Genomic DNA, 25460 nt, shown 5'->3' with positions numbered 1-25460 from the left:
TCACAGGGCTCACCAGCTCCTCCCTCCCCAGTAGTAGTCCCTCTCCTCAACAAAATCCTCCCCAAGCTCCCTTCCCACTCAGCACCGCTGATCCCAAACCCACCTCCTGTGCCCCCTCCCTGGCCCCACCACTGTCGGTTCCATCAATGCTTTGGACTCTGTACACCTACCTACCTATTATTAATACTTGGCCCAGAAGCCATTCTCACCCACTTCCTTTCGTTGTTCAGTTGCTCATTCGTGTCCGACTCTTTTGTGACCCCATGGACTGCAGCACACCAGGATTCCCTGTCCTCTACCATCTCCATCTCCAACCCACTGCCTGAATATGTCTAATTCCCACGTCAGTTACAACTTTAAAGTCACTCCCTCCAAGAAGTCCTCCTGGCTTGGCTCACAGTGTGTGATTTCTTGGTTGTGTATCTGAGGTAGGTGGGAAGATTCCAGGGTGTTCAGAGCCTCTTCTGCAGTATGGCCCTGAGTGGACGCTCAGTTATTGTTTGTTGAGGCTGCAGTCTCTGCAGGGAAATATCTCAGGGTTGTAGGGTATTGGCGGGTTGTGGTCTGTTCCTTCAGCCCATCAGACCCTCCCCAGGAGAGAGTGAAGTGCTGAGATCACAAGGGAGTTTTCCTACCCTGGCTGCACTTAGAATCACCTGGGGAGTAATGACGGACAAACAGATGCCCACGACCTTGGCACCCAGACCTGTGTCAGACTGGAAGTGGGTGGTGGGAGGGCCTTTCCTCTGGATCTCATGAGTGCCTTCTGTTCTAGGAGACGGTCTACACCTACCTGCTGGATGGGGAATCCCGGCTGGTGTGTGAGGAGCCCCCCCACGAGCTGCCCCAGGAGGGGAAAGTGCGGTGAGCTGCTCTCCACCCATTGCCCTCTCACATGGTCAAGGGAGACCACAAGATCTGGTCTCACCCTCCCCATCTGACCTTGACCTCAGCCTCCCTGCCAGCTGGGGTTCCCTGGCCAGCTCACCGACTGCAGTATAGAGGGGAGAAGCACTGTCTTCTGTTGTGTTTGGGGAGTGGATGACACAGGGAAAGTGCCAACTGCTAGATTTCCTCCTGGAGAGCTATTCTAAACCACTGCAGCCTCCTTAGCTTGAGTCTCAAAAGGTCAGGGCTACAGTTGGTCAGCTAGAACCCCAGTAGGTTACGAGAACTGCCTGCAGGTTCTCACAGAATCACAGAACTCGGAGTCATAGAATGTCGGACCTCATGGTGTCAACTCTGAGAACGGGGAGATCACAGACCACGTCCCGCTGTGGGTTCTGGAGCCCAGCTGCTTGGGTTCAAACCCCAGCTCCAGTTTACTATCCAGGGCAAGGGACTCAGCCTCTCTGTGCCCCAGTTTTCTTGCTTGTAAACTGGCGATAATAATAGTGCTCATCTTATAGTACTATTATGGGAGGATTCTTGGAAGGATTAAATGCTTAACACATGTAATGCCCTTAAAACTGTATCCATAATGAGTGCTAAATGTCTGTTTTTATTTTCATTATGGTAGAACACTGGAATCACTGACTTCAGGAACACGGGCTCAGTGCCCTCTTGTCCCTTGACACCTCTGAGCCTATTGAATTTAGCCTCCCTGTTTTCCAGATGAGTAGACATCGTGAGACGTGTCCAATGCCACATACTTGGTGTGAGGCACAGCCAGGTCTGGGACACGGTATCCTAGCTTCTGGCTGTCCAGGGGAGAGAGAAGGGAAATAGAGCTTGTCTAATGAGAAAATGTGGATGGGCAGGAACTCTGGTCCAGAGGAGGACAGGCCAAGGAGGATATGAGCACTGCCTTCTGGGTGGTGCAGAGGCGTCATGGACCCAGGGAGCACTGGGTCGGGAGCTATAAGGGGAGTGGACACCAGTGGGGGGTGTTACCTGGAGGCAGCGCTCCGCTCCAACAGGTCAACTAGTCAGGGATGTGGCTTTTTCAGGTAGTAGCTGAGGTTGGCAAGACACCTGTCACAGAGGCCATGGAAAGAGCTGCTTTTGGGGGATGCCAGAGGTCCTAATACTGGGGGTGCTGGTGGTCCTGAGACCACCTCCCCCGGCACGTGGAATCCTGGCTTCTTTGATGCTGTTCTATCCTCTGGCACTTCCCCATGGAAGGGGATGGTGCCTCTCCAATAGCTCTGAGCCTTCCCACCTCCTTTTCTCCCATTTGATTTTCCCACAGGGTGGGCAGGTAGGTGACACTGTCCCCTTTAGCGTCGTTTGACAACTTCTCCTCTCGAGGACTGTGTGGACTAAGGCAGCCATGCTCTTCTCTGGCTTCTAGTGTCCCATCTGTAAGATGGCAGGATAGGCTTGGGAGGTCTTCAGAATCTTAAGGGAAAAAATGCTATAATGTCCCCTCTTCTCCTCTGAGCCTGTACCCCTACCCCTAATCCTCAAGAACTTTATTTAATGTGAGGTTATCCAATCCAGTAAGTTTCCTCAAGGCAGCCTGGGAAGGCTCTCCTGAGAGAGGGATGCTGGATCGTAGACTCAGACAGCAAGAGGGGAGCATCCTTCAGGGTCTGCACTGCTCCTTCTGAGCCTGTGTAAGCTGGAGTGGGGCGGGGGGGCTGCAGTCCAGGCATCTTTGAGGGGCTCAGATCCTCTGCAGCATCAGAAGCCCTTTCAGTAGCCCCACCTCCGGCCACTTCAGATTCAGTAATGCCTTTGGAAAAGGTACTAAAAAAAAAAAAGCAATTAAAAGTAAATGTTCCAATGCAGTTAGCCCAGAGTTGAGTGGAGGGGGGAAGACTGCTGGGACACGAGGCTCAGAAATCCTAGGAGGCCGAGGAGACAAGGCTGGTGAGGCTGGTGGGGCGTCCCACCAGCAAGTATAGGGATGAAGGTTCAGGCCAGTCCCCTCTTTTGAAATCTGTGCTCTGCCCACTCAACCACTCACTGTGTAGTGGTGAGCCCACCTCCTCGGCTTGGACTGAGAGACAGAGGTTTTTGGAAGAGGCAAGGGCAAGGGCACTCAAATGGGAATCAGACAGGCCTGGATTCTAGCCCTGCCCCATCCCTGCCTCAATGGGGCCCCTTCCAAACCTGTTTTCTCACCTACAGAATGAAGATAACAGTGGGCCCTGCCTATGGGCTTACTGAGATCATAGATGCCAGGGCTTAGCCTAGGGCCAGCACACAGTAGGAGGTTAATGATTGCTGATTGCCCCCCACCCCCAAGTCCCAACGTATTTACTCATTGGGTGACTTTGAGAAAATTACTTCCCTTCTACCTTCCCTTCTGAAGGTGCCCTCTGTGGCTCTCTGAAGGGCCCTCTGGTGCGCCGTCGGGAGACCAGGCACCAGCCCCAGCCCAAGGTGGAGCCTGAGTGCTGGCCATGCCCAGTGGAGGGGGTGTTCCTCCAGGAAACCATGGAGGGCCGGCAGGGCTGGCAAACAGCAGCAGGTGTGAAGTGAAGACGGATCATAAAGACAGATAAGGGCCCAGAGTGGTGTGGGGAGGCAGGGTGGAGATGGGCCAGGGGGGAGTGAGGCGGCCCCACCAGCTACCCAGCCCTTCCCGTGATGCCCTGCACCCCTCCGCGGGCTCACAGATGCCGTTTCATCCCCTCGTGCGTCCTGGGCTCCCTGCCTCCTTGTGCTTGCCGTGCTGTCTCCTCCCCCGTGAAGTCCTTCCATGTACCATCTCCACCCTGACCAGCCCATTTCCCTTCTCTGCCAGGGCCCAGCCTGAGGGCTGCTAGGAAGCCTACTCCATAGACCCCCAGCACTAAGGAGGATTCAGTTTTCAAAAAAAGGTGTCTGGGCCTTGGAAGCCTCCCTAGGGGCTGGGTCTGTCCACGAGAAGAACCCTGGGCTGGGAGCCAGGACAGCATGGCTGCCGTCACAAGCTCTTGCTGTCTCCCCGGGCCTCAGTCCATGCTTCTGCGCGCTGATAAGCTGGGGCACTGTGACGTCTGAGGGCTGCCGCTCGGAATCCTGAGGCTGCAGGGGGGGTGCTTCAGGGCTGGGGAGGGAGAATCCTGGAGGGCTGCCTGGGTGAGAGGCTTCCTGGAAGCCTTCTCCTCTCTCTTCTCTGTGCCCCGCCTCTATCTCAATCAGCCTATTTCAGTCCTCTCCTCATTGTGTCTCCTGCCATCTTAAAGCCTCTGATTACTCCCTGCTGAGTACAGTGAAAGCCTTTCTGACTAAAGCGGAGACACCGCCCACCCCAGTCCCAGCTGGCTGTCTCCCTCTGCCACCATCTGGGGGGGGCCCAGGGGCCCAACCCTGAGAGACATTTCTTCCTCAGAGTTGACTGGGTCCCCACTCACTGCAGACTCCGTCTGTCCCTCTGATTGATCTCAAGGGACACAGAGAACAGTCTGTTCCATCTCTGTGGAGTCTCACTTTCTGGGGGAGGGAGAGGGAGACAGAAAGGAGGGTTGGGGTCTTGGCCTGAATCATAATTTGTCTCCAAGAGGGATGAAAGATGAGAGTGAAGATGAGGCCCCTGGAGGTGGGGGGCTCTGTCAGGGGAGGGCGGCCTGACCTAAGAAGGGGCTCAGAGGAGTGGAAGAGGGCCTGGTGCTCTTTCCAGGCCATTGACCCCACTGACAGAGAGCCTTTTCCTCTACCCTCCGCTAAGCAAATAGTTGTTAAAGGGACGGAACCGTCATAAAGTCCACGCCCGTTCCTCTCCTGACTCTGTGTCCATCTGTCTTTATCTTCACTGGGGCAGCCCATGACCACCCAGGCACCAGGGCTGAGTCATTAGCCTTCAATCTGGACAGCTGGCCCTGGGGCTGTGGCGTTCCCTCCCCTCCAACATCATCCTGGTTGGAGGAGGCAGTCAGGAGGGGAGAGGAGGCAGGGTTGGGGTGCTGAGTTGAGGGGACGTCATAGGGGATGGGGGGCTTCCCCGGTGGCTCAGCGGTAAAGAATCCGCCTGCAATGCAAGAGCCGCAGTAGACACGGGTTGGATCCCTGGGTCAGAAAAATCCCCTGGAGGAGGGCACGGCAACCCACTGCAGTATTCTTGCCTGGAGAATCCCATGGGTAGAGGAGGCTGGCTGGCTATAATCCATAGGGTCTCAGAGAGTCGGACATGACTGAGTGACTTAGCAGGCAGGCAAGCAGGCAGACATGAGGAGGGGATGTGAGCAGTAGATGAAGCCCCAGCCCTGACTGGGTGGAGGAGACACAGCCTTGGAGTCCCCTACCCACTTTCAGCATCTTTGAAACCTCTAGGGGGTCAGCAGTTCTGGAAAGGGTGAGGCAGCAGAAAAGGGCTCATAGCAGGGTGGGTTGAGGTGGGCATGGCCTGGCACAGCCCTGCCCAGGGCTCTGGGATGTGGCCGGCCAGGAGAGGGTGGGTTACAGAGCAAAGTTCCAAGGTGTGGGGGGGGACTCCTGAGGGTGGAATATCCTTGGAAGGCCCAGTGCCTGGTGGAAGATCTGGACCCAGTCAAGGCTGACCTGCCCCAGCGCAGCCTCCCTTTTGCTGTTCCAGGGACCTCTGAGACTGCAGGCCCTCACCGAGACCCAGTTTCTGTCTCTCAGATTCTCCCTCTCTAGTGAGAGTTTTACTCAGCAGCCAGCATGATCAGCCTGAAATTGAACCTGACCTTCACGTTGTCCTGTTCAAGTCTCTGGGCTCCCAATGTCCTCAGGATCAAGCCTAGTTTCTCAGGGTTGTGACTCTCTGCAGCCACCAGGCCGGTGGACACACATTCTTTCTTTCCTCTGAGCCTTTGCCATGCAGTTCTCTCCACCTGCACTTCCTTTCCTGTCTGCCTTGATAACGTCTGTGTGTCCTCTAAGCCTCAACTCAGGCATCTCCTCCTCCAGGAAGCCTTCTCCTTCTCTGATCCCACTTCTGTCCTGCACCTGGGTCAGCGGGGGCCTGCTCTTCCTTCCTTTGTCAGGGCTCCTATCTCTGCTCTCAGGCCTGAGTCTGTACTTCATTTGCTGGACGACACCATGACTCCTCTTCTTCTCTTGGTGCTCGGTACCAAACTTGACCCAGAGGGACTCTGTGAAATAAACAAATACTCTGTGGAATGGCTTTAAGCAGAATGTCCCCATAGTTAGGACATCTGCCCTGACTCTGGCTGGATTTAAGGGACCTGACAGGAGGCAGGAGGCGAGGAGAGAGGCTGCTGCAGGTCTAGGGGAGAGGTGTCTATTTGAGCTGGGCAGTGGCTTGGGAATGGAGAGCAGGGGAGAGCCGTGGGGATGCAGGGGCAGTGAATCACCCATTGGATGCGGAGGTGAGAAGAGGGAGACATCCAGGACAGTTTGAGGATAAGCTGCAGGGGACCTGGTGGATGGTTGTGCTACTTCCGGGGAAGCGGTGGAGAGAATAAGTTCCAATCAGGACTGGGGGGATGTCTGACTATTTCAGGGGCACCCAGGGCAGGCCTTCAGCCGGACTTTGAGTCCTGGAGCTTAAGAGATTGGGGGCTGGAGAGTCATGAGACCATGAGCACAGAAGGGGAGTCTTGTGCAGAAGAGAAGAAAAGCTCGGGGCAATTCCTTCATCAGGGTCCTGGCTTGAGGGCAGGGTGGGGAGGTAGGAGGAGAGAAGCCAGGGCAGCCCACAGTCTGGGGGTTGGGAAGAGAGGAGTCAGGGGTCCTTGAGATGAAGCGGCAGCGCTTACTGACCAGCAGTGCAGGGACCAGCGCCACCTGGTGGCTGACCGATAACTAGCTTACCTGAGGCCAAGTGATTGGGTGGGGTCCGCTACAAGGGGTCTGGCTGAGGGTCAACAAGGCCAATTCCTGTTTCCACGAAGCCCCAGCCTTTATCAACTTAGTCACTTGGAAACGTGGCTGCCATTGCCTCCTGCCACCCTAGATCCCTGTTCCTTCCTGGGGTGACTGGCACAGTTGGACAGCTCAAAACTGGAATCAGGCCCTCCAGAAACCTAAAGTCCAGGTGTGAGGGCTGGAAGGTGGGAGACACCAGCGGTCATCGTAGAATGTGAACCAAGGAACCAGGAGTGAATGGGTTGGATTCAGAATGTTGCATAACCCTGATTGAGGCATTCAGTCTCTTTGGTCCTTAATTTCTCTAGCTGCTGTGACCTGATCTGAGGACTCGCAGACTACCCCTCTCGTTTCCTCACCTGACCTTTGCTGGGCTCCCATGAGTGACTCCACATGCACACATCAGAGTCCCAGCCCTGCAATCGTCTCTTCTCTCCAGGCCAGGCAGTTCCTACAAACACAATTAAGTGGAGGCAGCATGAGGGATGAAGAACCCAGGACAATTAATCATCAGGGAGTGACATTTGGTGAAAACTCAGGCGCTTTATTAAGCAGGAAGAGCCAGAGGCTGGGGGGTGGGGGTGGGAATGTGTGGTGAAGGCAGAGAGAAGCTCGTTCTTCCTACCACAGGCTACCCGGTCTCAGTTCCCACCCCTGCCCCCATCACACCGATGCCCTATGCCTCCTTGACATTCACATCAGTCCCCATTGGAGCCTCAGTCCCCTCCGGTCTTTAGGAAGACTCAAGCGTGCTGGTTAGCAGTATGGGCTCTGGTGCCAAATGCCTGGGTTCGAGTCCAGGCTCTACCTCTTGCTAGCTGTGGGACTTTGGACAAGTTACTTAACCTCTCAGCACACTAGTTTCTCCACCTGAAAAATGGAAAATACAATGGTATTTAATCTATGGGATCATTGGGAATTCATCTATGTAGGTTGACTGGACTTCGTGGGCACATCAGTTCAGTTCAGTTGCTCAGTCATGTCCGACTCTTGGCAACCCCATGCAGTGCAGCATGCCAGGCCTTCCTGTCCATCACCAACCCCCAGAGTTTACTCAAACTCATGTCCATCGAGTTGGTGATGCCATCCAACCATCTCATCCTCTGTCGTCCCTTTCTCCTCCTGCCCTCAATCTTTCCCAGCATCAGGGTCTTTTCCAATGAGTCAGCTCTTCGCATCAGGTGGCCAAAGTATTGGAGTTTCAGCTTCAACATCAGTCCTTCCAATAAACACCCAGGACTGATCTCCTTTAGGATGGACTGGTTGGATCTCCTTGCAGTCCAAGGGACTCTCAAGAGTCTTCTCCAACACCATAGTTCAAAAGCATAAATTCTTCGGCGCTCAGCTTTCTTTATAGTCCAACTCTCACATCCATACATGACTACTGGAAAACCATAGCTTTGACTAGACAGACCTTTGTTGGCAAAGTAATGTCTCTGCTTTTTAATATGTACATGCTGCTGCTGCTGCTAAGTCGCTTCAGTCGTGTCGGATTCTGTGTGACCCCAGAGACAGCAGCCCACCAGGCTCCCCCGTCCCTGGGATTCTCCAGGCAAGAACACTGGAGTGCCATTTCCTTCTCCAGTGCATGAAAGTGAAAAGTGAAAGTGAAGTTGCTCAGTCATGTCCAACTCTTATCGACCCCATGGACTGCAGCCTTCCAGGCTCCTCCATCCATGGGATTTTCCAGGCAAGAGTACTGGAGTGGGGTGCCATTGACTTCTCCAAATATGCACATGCTGCTAAGTCATTTCAGTCGTGTCCGGCTCTGTGCGACCCCATAGATGGCAGCCCACCAGGCTCCCCCGTCCCTGGGATTCTCCAGGCAAGAACACTGGAGTGGGTTGCCATTTCCTTCTCCAATGCATGAAAGTGAAAAGTGAAAGTGTCTGACCCTCATCGACCCCATGGACTGCAGCCTTCCAGGCTCCTCATCCATGGGATTTTCCAGGCAAGAGTACTGGAGTGGGGTGCCATTGCCTTCTCCGGAATATGCACATAGGGATGCGTAATTAACTTCTGGAGTCCCCCTCCTGTGCTTAGCACCAAAAGTTGCTCCAGATGATTTTCTGTAGATTCTGATGTTTCGATTTCTACTCTCCACCCCAGATCTCCCTGGAAAGCTCAGAGAGGTTAGGTCACTTGCCCCAAATCAAGTGGTAGCTATGGTAGGCTTTAACCGAGACAGCCTAGCTCTGAGCCCTGGCTTTTACTTGCTCTGTGGGATTTGTGCTGTACCCTTTCCCATATCTACCAGCAGGAGGCACCAGAGGCCAGACTGTAGCTGCTTGCTCCTCTGCATGGGGAGGGCAGAGTCAGGGTCTGAGACTCTGGGTTTTTTTTTTTTTTTTTAATTGAAGGATAATTGCTTTACAGAATTTTGTTGTTTTCTGCCAGACCTCAATATGAATTAGCCATAGGTATACATATGTCCCCTCCCTCTTGAACCTCCTCCCCATCTCCCTCCCCACCCCACCCCTCTAGGTTGATACAGAGCCTCTGTTTGAGTTTCCTGAAACATACAACAAATTCCCATTGGCTCTCTGTTTTGCATACGGTAATGTTAGTTTCCGTGTTACTCTCTGCATACATCTCACCCTCCTCCCCTCTCCCCGTGCGCATAAGTCTGTCCTCTATGTCTGTTTCTCCATTGCTGCCCTGCAAATGAATTCTTCACTACCATCTTTCTAGATTCCATATATATGTGTTAGTATATAATATTTATCTTTCTCTTTCTGACTTACTTCACTCTGTATCATAGCCTCTACTTTCATCCACCACATTAGAACTGACTCAAATGTGTTCCTTTTTATGGCTGAGTAATATTCCATTGTGTATATGAACCACAACTTTTTTGTCCATTCATCTGTCAACGGACATCTAGGTTGCTTTCATGTTCTAGCTATTGTAAATAGTGCTGCAATGAACAGTGGGGTACATGTGTCTTTTCAGTTTTGCTTTCCTCAGGGTATATGCCCAGGAGTGGGATTGCTGGGTCATGTGGTGGTTTTGTTTGTGGTTTTTTAAGGAATCTCCATACCGTCTTCCATAGTGGCTGTATCAATTTACATTCCCACCAACAGTGCAGGAGGGTTCCCTTTTCTCCTGAGACTCTGATTTTTGCCTTCGTCATATCCACCGTGCAGCAGCTCAGCTTGTCCAGACTCTCACAGATGTGCAGGGTCCAGCCCGCTGTGTGTCCCCAGGCTGGGGCCTGTTCCTCTTTGATCCAGAGACTGAGTGTGCATGCTAAGTCGCTTCAGTAGTGTCCGATGCTTTGCAACCCTATGGACCATAGCCCTCCAGGCCCCTCTGTCCATGGGATTCTCCAGCCGAGAATACTGGAGTGGGTTGCAGGGCCTTCTCCATGGGATCTTCCCAACCCAGGGGTTGAACCCTCATCTCTTGTGTTCCCTGCTTGGCAGGCGAATTCTTTACCATTAGCACCACCTGGGAAGCCCAGAGACTGAGAGGTAGAATCGTATCCTCTTTTCAGAGAGGCTGTGATCTCCCGGAAGCGGCTGGGCTGCAATGGACTGGGCCCCTCAGACCTGCCTGGGAAGCCCTTGGCAAGGCTGGTGGCTCCACTGGCTCCTGACACCCAAGGTAAGGGCTGGGAGCTGGGCAGGGGCAGGGAGGGACTGTGGCCCCTGCTCCCCAGACCATACCTGTCTTCTATCCCTGTCTCCATCTCTCTGTCTCCTTCTTTCTCTTGCTCTGTGTTTCCAGCAAACCCATCATCTAATTCTCTCCCTATTGTGCTACTAACCTCTCTGAGCCTCAGTTTCCTGATCTGTAAAATGGGAACAACAGAACCTGCCTTGAGGGGGTGTTGCTTGTGCTGGTGGTTAGATGGGCTGAAGTTGTCACGCTCTCTGTCACTCTCTGTTTTTCTTTCTTTTCCTCTCCATGCCCCCTGTCCGCATGTCTCTCTGCTTCGTGTCTCAGTCTCTCTAGGTCTCTGTCCTCTGTCTCGAGGTGGAAAGTGCACAAGACTGGGAGTCAGGAGACCTGACTTGCTGTGTGATCTTGGGCAAGTCACTTCCCCTTTCTGGACCTCAGTTTCCCATCTGTAAAATAGGGGTGCTCAGCCTTAACCTGCCTCCCTCCATCCCAGGGTTGCTGGGAGGATCATGAGAAGGTTGCCAAGAGCGGGGGTTTCCTTCTACGCAGGGGTTGTTGCTGTGGTCATTTTTGTCACTGCCTCAGGACCCATCTCTCTGTCTCTCTGGGTCTCTGGGTCTCTCTGTGTCTCTGTCCCAGCCTCTCCCTGTCTGTGTCTTCGTCTCCCTCCCTGGGTCCTGGCTCAGTACCTCTGAGCCTCACTGGCCCCACGGGACCACCTCATTGCCCTCTCCCCCTCAGTGCTGGTCATACCGCTGGTGGACAAGGAGGCCGGGGCTGTGGCAGCTGTCATCTTGGTAAGAGCAGTTGTGGGTGGGATGGGGAAGAGAATAGGGGAGGAAGAAAGGGGGGGAGCACTGGACGGAGCTGGGGTGTGTGTGTGTGTGTGTATGTGTGTGTTGAACAGCAAGTTGGGGTGGAGATGGGGGAAACGCAGGTCTGGGAGGAGTCTGGGAGGAGCCCTCTGCCCTACCTTGAATGGGCAGGATGAAGCTGCCTGCCCATCAGCAACTTGTGGAGGGATGTGCGAGCCCCATCTGGACTCTTACCTGGTAGAGCCTTGACACAGCTCTGACCAAGACATCCTTCAAGACGGGTTGGGGGCAGTGTCCCAAGAGGCCATGCATGCAGCCAAGTGGGAAAGGACCGAGTGACACTGAGGAGGGATGTGCAGACACCACCGACCGGACTGAGAAATGTGGGAAAGCCAGTCAGAGATGGGGGTGACTGGAGCTGGGAGGCTTGAGGAGAGGAGGCCCCCGGAGCAGGGCTGCCTGGGAAGGCGTCCAGCCCCAGCCAGACCCACATCCGAGGCTGGGACAGATGCCAAGCAACAGGGCGGGCTTCCTGGGGCGGGTGACTGGAGGGGAGGGGGCCTCAGCTGGAAGGAGGGTCGCTGCTGGGTGGAGGGAGTTGAGCCGGCGGCACCCAGAGCCAGGGCCCCTCCTGCTCTCTGCTGCCCCCTCGCGGAGCTCCCCGCTTTCGGCTCCCCCTGTGGGGTTGGGTGAGCTTTGCGGGGTCCCGGCTCTGTGTTTCCTCCAATCTCTTAGGACTGGACACAGGTTTTGAGGGTCCGTGGGGAAGTGCACCCTCAAAATCTGTGTCCAGTCCTTAGAACCGAAGGGTTAGCGCCCTCAAATCGCCGTTATTAGGGATCGACTTCCGCGGAGAGGACCACCGCCTCGGTTAAGGGCGCGGACAGATAAATGAGCCGGTCTCGGAGCGCCCGCCGGGGGACTCCTCCCGAGCTCATTAAAACGAAATTAAAGGTTTCCGAGGCGCCTGACCTTTCCCGAGCTGCTGGCGGGGGAGGGCGATGGGCGCGGGGGGCGGCCACGGGGAGAGGAAGGAAGGGACACTTGACTTGATCTTCTCGGAGCCCCATCTGCCTGATGGAGGGGGAGGCGGCCCCCTTGGTTTCTCCCGCAAGCTGCTCCGCCACCCCCAGCTCCTGTTCCCGCAGGGAAAGGATCTGCCGTTGGCACCCAGCTCTCAGCGCCGCTTGCTTCCCTCCTCTGGTCCCCATCTGTCCCAGAGCTGGTCGCTTGGAGGAGGACCTGGGTTAGGCACGCTGTGCAGAGGTGGGGCGTGGGAGGCGATGGCTTGGTCGCCCACCTCTGTTGAGGGAAAGGGGTCTGGGGTGCCAAGTTCCTAGAAGGACTTCCTGTGTCGGGGGCTGTGAGGGCTGGGCTAGTAAGGAAGCAGCTCCTACAATGGCAAGATGCTTGGAAGGTTGTTGTCTTGTGGACGGGAAGAAGGATGATTGCTGTGAGCGCTGTTCACCGTGGCTCATGTCTGACCAGGAGTTCAGGCTTCAGCCTTCTCCTGGGGGTAGGAAAGGCTCTGTGTGTTGGCAACGGGGATTGGTCAGATCACTTAAATTTATGGCACCCAAGCAAAACTCTGCTCTGGGCCCTGCCTGCCCCAGGACAGGTGCTGAGGCAGAGAGAGGAGTCAGACTCATTCCTGCCTTCTAGAACCTCAGTCCCGGGGAAGGCAGGGCCACCCTCAGACCACTACTGGCCAAATGAAATAATGCTGGAGGGCCAAGGGGTGCCTCACAGTGGAGACTTTGGGACGTGGCGGGAGGGGGAACAGGCAGAGAAGAAGGGATAGGATATTCTAGGACCAGCATGAGCCGAGTCAGGGTGATGGAGTGTGGAGGGGAAGAGTGTGACACAGCAAGGCTGAGGAGTGGGGTGCGTGCTGGTGAGCAGGATGCTACCTGTGGCTGCCAGGAGTTCCTGACTGCTGTCTGCTCACCTCCTCAAACACCCTGGGCAGTGAGGAGCTCTTGAAAAGTATTTGGATTATTTGCAATCTTCCTCTCCTCCAAGCCTGGCCCTTCCTACTCAAGTGGAAATGTTCTTCTCCAGGACATCCCCTCCCCAGAGCATACAGGTCTGACACATCCTGTCTGGCTGATCCTGTCCGGCTGCTCCATGCCCCTCCCTGCCCTATGCTCCTGGGGCCACAGGATCTCACATCCTCTGAGAGACAGCATAGGCATCCCCAGACCTCGCCACTGCTGCCAGATCCCAAGGACTAAGGTTCTAGAGGGTAAAGGGAGTACCCAGGGCAGATCACTTGGGAGGGCTGACTCACCAGCTCCTCCCTTAACAAGCCCCATTCCCCTCTCTGGGTCTCTGCTCTTGTATTCATCATCCCTCCATCCATCCACTCACCCATCCATCAATTGAAGGCATATTTCTTGAGCACTGCCAGGCACTGTGCTATGCGAACATAGCAGTAGTGACTGAGACAGACCAGACGGGCCCTGCCTTCACAGACTACACAGTCTGGAGGGGTGAGGGCACCGGACATTAAACAAATGAGCAAAACAAAGAGAGAACTGCAAATGATGGCAAGTGACAGCAAGGAAACCTGGGAGCCCTGCAAGGAATATTGGGGCCTGATAGAGATGGGGTCAGCAGAGGGCTCTCTGAGGGACATGCCGTCCTGCGCAGAGCTCTGGGCTCCTGCAGCTCGCAGCTTGGGTGACTTGATTGCAGATTCTTTGCAGAGTCTTTGGCTCTGCTCTTCGATTCTGGGATAATAAGTCCCATTGAGGAGCAGGGAGCCTTTGGTCTCTGGCATTTGATGTGTGATTTGTGCCCACTCTTTCTCTGAGCTGTGCCAGCTGTACCAGTTCCTTACTTGGGGGAAGGGGTGTCCTTTAGCTCTGTTGAACTTGGTGAGGGGGTGGGCCTTTGCTGGGCTTTCAACCTTCTCTGCCGCCCCGGTCCCTACTCCTGAGAGCTCCCACTGGGTCGTAGACCCGCCCCCTAGTTAGCAAGAGTAGGTACAATTGTGCGTTCTGTTGGTGGGCAAGGAGCCGTGTGTGTGTGTGTGTGTGTGTGTGCGTGCGTGTGTGTGTGCTGATTATGTTTGCTTATCAGGAGGGGGCAGGGATGGGCAGAAGCGTGTGCATGGCTCTCCAGTATGTGAACTCAAGTATCCTGTGTACAGGTGTGAATGCGCACGTGTGCATGGTAGTCACTGTGAGTGTGTGGATGTCTTTGCACTGTGTATGTGTGCAGGTATGCACATGCCTGATATCTCTATGGGACAGTGTGTGTGTGTGTGTGTGTGTGTGTTGGGGGGCACTGAGGGTCTCCATGAAAGTGTGCCCTGTGTTTGTGCACGTGGTGGCTGGGATGGGCGGAGGCAGCCCATGAGGCATGCAGGGAGGGGCAAGCCCAGCAGGTGGAGAGGACTCAATGATTCCTTCCTTCCCTCCAGCCCTCTGAGGCTCGTTCAGCCTCCCAGCTCTGACCTGGGACCAGGCTATTTTGCCAACCCCACAGCCCTAGAGGGGTCCCAACCTTCCCTTTTTCTGAGAGATGAGTCCAGGTGGCAGGAACAAGAAGGATGTCCTCCCCCATCTACTAATAGTAAAATGCCAACATGTTTCTGTAAACCATATGCAAATGAGCCATGCTCCCAGCCCCTTTCAACAACCTGTCTTATGGGAATCATAGATGGAGCCTCATCTGGAGCCTAACCTTCCACACCATTGGTGGCCCAGGCCTCTTCCGGGTCTTCCTGCCTCGACTATTGCTCTGTCCAGTTCTCCCTACCTCGTAGACCATGGTCTGCAGATGCTAAAGTCTGCCCTGAATCCCCAGTACAACCAAGTTAAAGTCCAATTCCTTAGCCTTGCTCTCCCCCTGTACCACGGACGGCCCCCCTGCCTGGGTCCTCAGCTCCTCATACCACCTACTACCCAGCAGCCTCCTGCCTGCAGCATCCTCTCTGGGCTCTGCTTGTCTTCCCAGACTTCAGTGCCAGTTTTGGAAGCTCCCCAGGTGCCCTCCCCCTCTGAGCTCCCACAGCCTTTAAGTTCCCACCCAGTCAGTCTGCCCTCTTCTTCCCCAGGTATGAAGTTCTATACCCCCCTCCATCATATCGCCCTCCTCCATCCCCCCACCCCCCCAGCCAGGCTGTGAGCTTCCTGAGAACCTGCTGGTCTCCTCCTCTCCATCTGCTCCTGGCAGGGGACCTAGAACAGAGGCAGGCAGGCAGGGGCTGCTGAGTAGTGGGGGGGATGAAGGAGGGGACCCCAGTGCAAGCACTGTGGGAAGTCCCGCAGGTGGTGAGCAGCTCTGAGTAGGTGTCCGGAAGCTGGTGACGCAGGTGGGGAGCTTTGCTGTCAGGGCCTGCAGTGCAAACCACCGCCCCCACCATTTTCTTCACCAAGCACCCAAGCAGAGGTGGGAGAAGAGACTTCACAGAGGATGAAAGATGGGCGGAGGGGACTCCAGGTGGCTGACACAGAGAAGTTGGAGAGGGACAGGACAAGGGGTGGGGTGATGAAGATGGATCTGGAGAGGGGAAGATGTGGGCAGAGAAGGGGAGGGAATGGGCAGTGCTATCCCAACTTTGCCATTTTCTGCTCTGTGACCTTGGGCAAGTCACTCAACCTTTCTGGGCCTTCTGTCTGAAAGATGGAAGCTTGACTTACAGGCTGGTGAGAATCACATGCAAGGCAAAGTACCTTGTCACTCCATTCATTCATTCCTTCCTTTATCCATCCATTTTCCTGAGTTCTTTAGGCACAACAGATGTATTGTACATGGTGGGCTTCTTCCCCTATCCCAGACTTAGGGTTGGCTCAAATCCCAACTCAGAAAGGATGGAGCTGGGAGGCTGAAGTTAATAATACTGATTCTATCATCAGGGCCTGAAAAGCTCCATAGACTGAGAGATGGAGAGGGGGTCCAAGGTCACCCCCTGTCCCTCACTATATACCTGGCTTGTGCTATAGATGGGACAGTGGCTGAAAAGTCAGAGATCAGAAAAGTTCCACTTCTTTGGATTAGCCCTTGAAAGCTTCCTGGAGGAGGGGATTTCCCAGCCATCTGCTTGTTCCGAGGATGGACTTATCATTGAGGCCACAGACTGGAGTGTGTATGTGTTGGTGGGGACAGGTGTGTGTCAGGCATAGGGAGGGCGCTCTGGTAGAGACAAGAGGCTAGGGGAGGTCACAGCTGGTTCCCCTCTCTCTCCCCTCCAGGTGCACTGTGGTCAGCTGAGTGACAATGAGGAGTGGAGCCTGCAAGCCGTGGAGAAGCATGTAAGTGGGGGTAGGGCTGGGGTAGGATGGGGGATGGGGGCTGCTTTAGACCCTCATCACAGCTGATGGGAAGATGATCTGGCCAGGGAGATGGACAGAGCTGGGTTCCAGGGTCGCACTTTTGGGCTATGTGACCTTGAGCAAGTCACTTAAGCTCTCTGAGCCACAGTTTTACATCTGAGAATCAGGATAAGGATAGCACTGACCTACTTAGAGTACTAGTGATATTAGGCGAGTCAGATACTTTGCCACCTGACTCATTTGAAAAGACCCTGATACTGGGAACAATTGAAGGCAGGAGAAGGGGACGACAGAGGATCAGATAGTTGGATGGCATCACCGACTCAATGGACATGAGTTTGAGTAAACTCTGGGAGTTGGTGATGGACAGGGAGGCCTGGCATGATGTGGTTCATGGGGTTGGGGAGAGTCGAACACGACTGAGCGACTCAACTGAACCGAAGAAGGAATATCTACATAATGATACTGAGGCTCTTCCTTGAGATTATGATTTTGTGACTTTAACAAGAACTCAACGACAACGACTCCCCATGGGTTCTAGAGACAGAGCAATCTGACCCTGTTCTTGCCTTGGAAGAGTCTGGGGGCTAGGGGTGGAGACAAACCCAGTATTTATCTGATCATGGACCGAGGGACTCTCCGGGGAAAGAGGGAGCCCACTGGAGTGTGGGGGTGGAGGGCGATGGCACCGCAGGCAGAGGGAACAGCTCAAACCAAGGCTAGAGTCCCAAGGTGGCGAGGGCGATAAAGGTGGGGGGTGTGGCTTGCTGACCGCTCCGCCCGCCCCAGACCCTGGTGGCCCTGAAAAGGGTGCAGGCCTTGCAGCAGCGCGAGTCCAGCGTGGCCCCGGAAGCGACCCAGAATCCTCCGGAGGAGGCGGCGGGAGACCAGAAGGGTGGGGTCGCATACACAGACCAAGACCGAAAGATCCTGCAGCTTTGCGGTGAGGACCTGGCCGCTGCGGGGAGGGGCGGGGCGCGAACCTGTGAAGGCGGAGCCACGGGTGGGAAGGTCCTTGGGTGGGCGGGGCCTGCGGCTGGGGCGCGGCCGGGGGCTGGCTGGGACAGCAACTGAAGAAGAGATCCTGAACTGGGTGGGAGGTGGAATTGGAGGGTGCACGCCCTTGTGGGAAATCTGTGGGCCATCTGTCTGACTCCTGCCCCGCCATCGCAGGGGAGCTCTACGACCTGGATGCATCTTCCCTGCAGCTCAAAGTCCTCCAATATGTGAGTCCCTGTGCCCCTACCACTGTGTTCCTCCCGGGACGGAAGTCCTCTTGAGCTTCCATCTCAGTACAGATTCAGATGTCCTCTCTTCTCCACTTACCTGCGAGCCTCAGAAAGGCAAAGGGTGGGGAGTGGGGATCTCCCAGATGCGAGGTCAGCCCCTCGCTGTGTCCCTCCCTCTCAGCTGCAACAGGAGACCCAGGCATCCCGCTGCTGCCTGCTGCTGGTATCCGAGGACAATCTCCAGCTCTCCTGCAAGGTGAGGGCCCAGAGCCACTGTGGGGCAGGGAGAGGGACCTGGGTCTCTGAGAGGAAAAACCTTGTCTGTCCTTTAACCAGCCCACGTCGTTCTGCCCATCAGGTCATTGGAGATAAAGTACTGGAGGAAGAGATCAGCTTTCCGGTGAGTCCTGTGTCTGTCCCCTGTGTTGGAGTCTGCAGAAGCAGTTAAAGTGGACCAGGTATTCCTGGGATCTGCCCATTGAGACTGGAATCTACTAGAATCTCTTGGAATCTGATGGAATTATCTGGACCTTCAGATCTACTTAGAAACGTTATGAGAGATCACAACCTCTCATGATCAGGATCCCTTAAGAGAAATCACTCACAATCTACAGAAAGGTTTACTTGGGGCCAGGTCACTTCTGTTGAAGTATCTCTGGGCTTGGCTCTCTTAGAATCCATTAGGATCAGTGAGAATCCTTGGATTCTGCTTTTTTCTCTCCTAGTTAGGGAAGACCCTTAAGTCCTTCATAGGGGATTCTGGTCAAGAGCTTACTCTCCCCACCCCCCTCCCCCACTCTTCAATGTTGACTCCATCCACGATTTGGACTGACTGAAGAGGTAGTTGAAACTTCCAGACTTGATGAGGGGAGAGGTCTCACATGGCCTGATCTTGGGAAGAGTTGGGCCCTGACTGGCTCTCCGTACTCCCTCAGTTGACCACAGGACGCCTGGGCCAAGTGGTGGAAGACAAGAAGTCTATCCAGCTGAAAGATCTCACCTCCGTAAGCCATGGCCTGGCTGGACCAGGGGAGGAGACAGGGGAGAGCCCTCTGCCCAGTCCCCAGGGCCAGGTTCTCTGGGCCTGGGCAACCTAGGAATAGGGGAGACAAGACCCAGGAACTTTCTCCTAGCCCACCCTGTGTCATAGCACTTCCCACCCTGCCTGAGCCCTTCAGACCCTCCTGTTGCAGAGTGTGGTGGAGGGTGTGGGAGGGAAGCATGTTCTTCCTTCCCTGCCCTGACTTGCCTCCCCCCTTGCTTCTCCTTTGCAGGAGGATGTGCAACAGCTGCAAAGCATGTTGGGCTGTGAGGTGCAGGCCATGCTCTGTGTCCCTGTCATCAGCCGGGCCACTGACCAGGTCGTGGCCTTGGCCTGTGCCTTCAACAAGCTCGGAGGAGACTTGTGAGTCTGGGTGAAGGGATGTGGGTCAGGAGATGGAGCTGAGAGGCTGGGCGGGACTTGACTCGGGTAGCAGTGTAGGAAGGGCACTGGGCAGGGGGTGATATTCTAGCAGTGGTGGGTTCAATGGTTTGTCTGTGTAAGAGATTGAGGTTATGAGAGCAATAGACCCTTATTGCTGCTCCACTGGGCTTTGTAAAATCATGCTGAGGTCCAAACAAGTTCCCCTTCTCGTTTCTACTTCCTACAGTTTGGATTATCCATGTTTTGGTACTGGCCTTCCCCCGACTTGCCATCCCTGTATTAGCATTTCTGCTGGTAACTGATGGAGGAGCGATGTGCTCTAGGATGGGTGAACTCTCTGGGACCCCCAGAACATCACTGATGTTGTGGACAGTGGCTCAAGGGAATAGGCATGAGGGTGGGGCTAAGCTGAGGCTCTTCAGAGGCATTGATAGGCAGCTGTAAGAATCATGTGAAACAGAAGGGTGGGCAGGACAAGAGTCAGGTACACAGGCTTAGTCAGGAAGTATGTCTCAAGAACTGAGGTCAGATTTGGGGTATGGAAGTGGTATCACAGATTTCATGTTCCTGCACCAACTCATTAATTGCTGCCTGAAGCATTGTATTAGTTTAGTGAGAAACAGTGCTGTGATTAGCCACATCTGTCCTGGGGGCACATTCAGGATGTGAATACTGCCACACTTGGTCCAGCATGCCCAGCAGTAGGGAGTAGTGGGCAGGTGAGGGGTTGCATTCTGATTCCAGGATGCAAAGATGCCGGGGTCCAGCCCCGGCAGGATCCAGGGAATTCGAAGGGGAGACAGCTTCGGCAATCAGGATACGATAGAATTAAAGATATAAAAAGTGGTTAAATAAGGATAGCTCAGTGAGAAAATTCAGTGGAGAAAAGAGGCTGAATAACTTGGTTTACGTGGAAAGCCAATAAAATTCCAAGACAAGGAATTTGCATCACCTACGTAGGCTGCAGGCGTCCTCCCATTCTCCCGAAGGAGAGGAGACACTAAGGCCTCCCTGGTCAGATCTTAGAAGCCCAGGCAAAATTAGTAGGCTTGACGAGCCTCCATGCTCCAAATGGGAATTCAGCCAGAAGGTGAGAGAAAGAACAACATGGGGAGACCAAAGCTTCGGTGAACAAGGCCCGCACTTTATTTTCCAAAGTAGTTTTTATACCTTAAGTTGTGCATAGAGGATAATGGGGGAAGGGGTAGAGTCAGCAGTAAGCCAGGCTTTCTTCCTGCAAACTTATCATATGCAAAAGTTTAGGTGATTTACGTCATCTTCTGGCCAGGAGGACTGTTAACATTTTATGATCCTTTCTTCAGAAAACTTATTTTTCTCTAAAGGTGATTATTCTAAAGTCAGGCGCCACCCTCCAAAAGCATTAGATAAAGTTGCATTCCAACAGGGCAAATGTGTGGTGGGCTATAACAAGAAAAGAATTAACTCAAGGGTCCAAGGTTATAAACATGAAAGCTACTACTTACATTCCTATACACCAATTATATTAATCAGTACACTCCCAGGGACACAGTAGGTAAGGGATATGGAAACTTAGCAGCAAACATTGGCCCAACAAGTGAAAAACCTTTCACCAATACAATTTCTAATCAATCTTTTAACTGCTCAAAGGAATCTGGATTTAGACATTTTTAACATCTCATGCCTCTCACAGTTGGGAGGCTGTGAACAATCACATGTGGCTGGAAGAACCTGTTCAGGCAGGCTAGAGGACCTCCAAAGGAGTTTGTGGGTTGAAACACTTGTCACACACAGGAACTTTATTAACTGGAGCTGTAAGTTAACTCTTATTTCAGAGAGAGGTGGTGGGGGACAGCCCCCTGTAAAGTCAGAGGTGTAGGTGAGAGCACAAAGCAGTAAAGTAGGCAGACTCTGGTTTTGGGGGTAGATGCTCTAGAATTTCCAGGGGGACTCCTGAGGCTCGATCCCGCCTTTGCATATGCCAAGCCTCCTTCCTCATGACCTTTGCCACGGGTGGAGTTCCTCACTCTGGCTCCCGGCACAGAGAGATGCTGACAAGATGCTTGGCCCCTGGGGCCCAAATTGGCAAGCTGGGTTTGAGGCCTCAGAGCTCCTGCAGGAAGTGGAGACTGGAGATGTTGGGACTAGAGAGGGGTCAGAAGCCCAAGGATAGTATCTGCAGGGGTGGAGCAGAGATCTGGGAGTCAGGTCTGAGTAGCAGGACCTGCCAGCCTGGAGGCCTGGGGAAATGAAGACAGGAACAAGGCAGAACTAATTGAGGCAGGGAGGATGGGGGTCTGTGTCATGGGGAATGGTGAGCATCCTGGTGTGGGAGTATTTGTGCCACTCAGTGAGCACACATTGAATACCTAGTGTGTCTGACCCTGTGCTGGCTGGATGGCCTTGGGTAGGCCTTTTGGGAGGGAGAGTGCAGAGTGGGAAGTCCAGCAAGGGTTGTGGCCTCTGGCTGCCAGCCTGGGTTCTGAGATGGTCCTGGACCTGGAGGAGAGGAAATAGAAGGGAAATGAGATGGGAACTGGGTGACAGCCTTGAGGCTCAGGGCAGAGACAAGGTCATCTCTAGGTTCCACATCTTTCAGGGAGTAAGTGCTGAATAATTGCATGAGCCAAGGTGGTGCTCAGCTCAGAGCAGGCACTGTAGAGAAGCATCCTGGAAGCCTGAGAACATCCCTTCATCTGGGAGTGCGATGAGGCTGGTGGCAGAGGAAGAGGTACATTTAAGACTTTAGCAGACACTTTGCAAACATCTCCCCCGTACCAGGCTCTGCATTGGATAGGGGGTGATACAGTCAGAGTTCAAGGCTGGCTTCAAGACTTGATGTTTATTTTTAGGGCACAGAGCGGGGACGGTGGGAAAGGTATTCTAGGCAGAGCGAACAGTGTGAGAAAAAGCATGAAGGTATGAAAGAGCCTGAGGTTTTCTCAGAATGATGAGCATCTTACTGTGGCTGAGGCTGAGACGCCCATAGAATAGGGGAGAGAGGTGGGTGGGACCAAATGAAGGGGCCTGAAATGGAGTGGGAAGGAAGGTGGGGAGACAGACACAGCACCGTGGGGATTGGGGTCTAGACCCGAATCACTGGATGGCAAGCATGAGTGGGGGATACCCCAGCAGAGAGGAGTGCTGCAGGTAGCCCCCAAATGGGGAGGGGTCTTGGCAGGGAAATCTGGGGCTGAGAAATGGTCAGAGTCTCTGAGGAATACTCCATCTCCCTGTGATCCCCATCCAGAGAGGCTTACCCACGTCCACAGCCCAGATCCCGCCCCAGCCCAAGTCCCACAAAGCTCCCTGGTGATAAATCATTGGGTGGCCGGATTGAATGACCTCCTCAGGACTTCAGGCCCATCTTGTCTGATGCCTGCCAGCTCCATGAATATGATATGGGCACTGCCCTGCCCACAACCACCTCAGGACTTGTGGAGGCACCAAATCGGGGCCTGCAGGTTCCAGGGAATGGAGGACAGTGTAGGAGCTGGATGAGACAGGGCAGTGCCACCGCCCCTCCCTGAGGTTGGGGGAGAGGGGCAGGAGAACACATTGCCTGCAGTTGGGCGAGTCTCCAGTCTGAGGGGAAAGACTCAGCCTCAGTCTGGGTAAATCTGAAGTCAGAGGAGGGAGACTTTGAGAAGTTTCTGGCTTTGAGAAGCAATAGTCTGAGGAGGAAAACACATTTGGGGCAGAGGAGGATTAGAGCCCACTCCCTAGAAGCCCCCCAACTCTGAGGCGGAAGCTGGCCCAAGCCGCCTGGGTGGTGAGCGGCCCCAGCAGAGGAGGGTGAGGTGAGCTGGTGGGTTTCTGGGTGGGCTTTCTGGAGGGACGGAGGTGAGGCGGAGTGGGGAGAGCAGTCTGTGGTCTGTCCCTCTGCGGCGACCCCCACCACCCGACCCTGGCAGGTTCACAGACCAGGACGAGCACGTGATCCAGCACTGCTTCCACTACACCAGCACAGTGCTCACCAGCACCCTGGCCTTCCAGAAGGAGCAGAAGCTCAAGTGTGAGTGCCAGGTGCGTGGCCTGCCTTGACTGCTCTCGGGGGCCAATTCCCCCAGCTCTCAGCCCCAGAGAGTCATCCACAAGGGAAAAGCCCATGGGTTTTGGGGCCAGTGGTGGGGAGACTACCTAGGCCCCTGGAAGTCTCTTAAAGAGGAGAACTGGAGCTCTTCAGGATGGCACCTCTGGCTGCAGGCCCAGTATGCGATCGCCCTCTAGTGTTCAGATTGGGCATCACAACAACATCTGGATGGCTAGAGTCCAAGGGGACCGTACACGGGACGCTCAGGTTTCCTGCTCACCCTCCCTGTGACTAGAACTCCCACTCCTTCCCTTAGAGCCAAATGATACAATTAGACTCTCTCAGTCTCCGGCTTGTCCCGCGAGCCCTAGGGAAAGAATGAGAAGACCCTCAGGCTGACGGAGGCAGGGGGCTGGAGAGGGTGAACCCCTGCAACCTGATTCCCTGTGATCTCCTTTTTCTCCATTCCAGGCTCTTCTCCAAGTGGCGAAGAACCTCTTCACTCATCTGGGTGAGTGCACTGCCCTCCTCCATGCCTGGCTATGGGGTGGGAGTCGGGGGACTGGTGTTTCGAGGAGGGGAGGCAGGCAGGCTTGTCAGCACTCCAGCCTGGTCTCACCACAGTCCCCCATGCTTCTCCCTCCCGCAGATGACGTCTCCGTGTTGCTCCAGGAGATCATCACAGAGGCCAGGAACCTCAGCAATGCTGAGATGTGAGTGAATCCACCCAGGAGTAGGGAGAGAGAGAGAGAGAGACCCTGGCCCTCAGTCATCACCTCTCTTTTCCTCCCCTCTTTTTTCCCCCCTCTGTTGTCGTCATAATTTATTTGGCTTGCACAGCATGGGGGATCTTAGTTCCCCGAGCAGGGACTGAACCCACGCTCCCTACATTGGAAGCATGTTGTCTTAACCACTGAACCACCAGGGACGTCCCCTCCATTGCCTTCCTGTGGGACCCATGTCTTGCGTGATTTTTTATTTCATGCTTGTGTCCCTCACTAGATTGTAACATCCGATGACAGCAGGCACGCTGCTTGCTTTGCAGGCCGTGGGTCCTCAACTCTTAATACAGTGTCTGACTGAGCGACTTCACTTTCACTTTTCACTTTCATGCATTGGAGAAGGAAATGGCAACCCACTCCAGTGTTTTTGCCTGGAGAATCCCAGGGACGAGGGAGCCTGGTGGGCTGTCATCTATGGGGTCACACAGAGTCGGACATGACTGAAGTGACTTAGCAGCAGCAGCAGCTGGTACATGGTAGGTGCTAGCAAAAAAAAAAAAAAATTATCCATCTTAACTAATGTCTGGAGTCAGCTAGCCCTGAGGAGAGTCTCACCATAGGTCACTCCCTCCCGGCCTCAGAAATCTAGGCTTCACCTCAAGTCCTGAGATTTGAGGGGTGGTCACAGAGGGGTGTCAGGGCCCTGTGGACCAATGCCATCTCTCCACAGCTGCTCTGTGTTCCTGCTGGATCAGAACGAGCTGGTGGCCAAGGTGTTCGATGGGGGTGTGGTGGAAGATGAGGTGAGGCAGGGCTGTGTGGGGGGAGGGTGTGGCCGTGGTCCTGGGGGCCAGGAGTCCTCGGGGGAGCAGGCCCTACGTTTGATCGTCCGCTCTGTGACCGGCCACTAACCCTTCTCTCAACTCCATTCCTGCCCCGGCAGAGCTATGAGATCCGCATTCCCGCTGACCAGGGCATCGCGGGTCATGTGGCGACCACCGGCCAGATCCTAAACATCCCAGATGCTTACGCACATCCGCTTTTCTACCGAGGCGTGGACGACAGCACCGGCTTCCGGACGCGCAACATCCTCTGCTTCCCCATCAAGAACGAGAACCAGGGTGCGGGTTGTGGTGGCTCCGGAAGAGGGCCGGGGCGGGGCCTGAAAGGATGGGGCGGAGCCGAGCAGAAGGTCCACAAGCCGTCTCTACCACCCTAGCATCCCCGGGCCGAAGGGATGGGGTTTCCCAAGCCTGTGATGTCCCTTGAGGATACCCTGGGAGGACAGATCATCAGACACGTCCACTGGCTCATCTTAGCTCCTCTTTGGTCCCCAGAGGTCATCGGTGTGGCCGAGCTGGTAAACAAGATCAATGGACCATGGTTCAGCAAGTTTGATGAAGACCTGGCTACAGCCTTCTCCATCTACTGTGGCATCAGCATTGCCCATGTGAGCGGGACAGGGGCAGGCCCATGCAGGACCCTCTGTTCTCCTCTCCACAATGGCCCTCCTTGCTGTCCAGATGGGTTTGCACCCGCCCCTGGGGCTCAGAGCTCTGCTGCTGGGTTGCTGTGCAGTCTTCAGTACCTACTGGTCACTTCTGGCCTCAGTTTCCCATCAGAAAAT

General features: G+C 54.6%; 1 protein-coding gene across 3 annotated transcripts in view; it reads left to right on the top strand.

Moving 5' to 3' along the window:
* Positions 1-25460, top strand: part of PDE2A (phosphodiesterase 2A) — a 68780-nt gene that overhangs the window by 36064 nt on the left and 7256 nt on the right. For all 3 annotated transcript variants that reach the window (XM_086340648.1, XM_086340647.1, XM_086340646.1), the window contains 16 exons: positions 776-864; positions 10220-10329; positions 11089-11144; positions 16364-16423; positions 17234-17387; positions 17618-17670; positions 17855-17929; positions 18032-18073; positions 18609-18677; positions 18948-19078; positions 22993-23104; positions 23583-23622; positions 23761-23824; positions 24564-24636; positions 24777-24954; positions 25171-25283. In XM_086340648.1, coding sequence (XP_086196774.1) covers positions 776-864; positions 10220-10329; positions 11089-11144; positions 16364-16423; positions 17234-17387; positions 17618-17670; positions 17855-17929; positions 18032-18073; positions 18609-18677; positions 18948-19078; positions 22993-23104; positions 23583-23622; positions 23761-23824; positions 24564-24636; positions 24777-24954; positions 25171-25283 — 1419 coding nt within the window. The remainder of the gene's footprint in view (positions 1-775; positions 865-10219; positions 10330-11088; positions 11145-16363; positions 16424-17233; positions 17388-17617; positions 17671-17854; positions 17930-18031; positions 18074-18608; positions 18678-18947; positions 19079-22992; positions 23105-23582; positions 23623-23760; positions 23825-24563; positions 24637-24776; positions 24955-25170; positions 25284-25460) is intronic.

Source organism: Bos grunniens, chromosome 15 (genome assembly GCF_055505025.1).
Source record: "Bos grunniens cultivar Pamir isolate PY7600 chromosome 15, Bosgru_T2T1.0, whole genome shotgun sequence".
NCBI lineage: Eukaryota > Metazoa > Chordata > Mammalia > Artiodactyla > Bovidae > Bos > Bos grunniens.
This window is presented reverse-complemented; position numbering and strand designations above follow the sequence as displayed.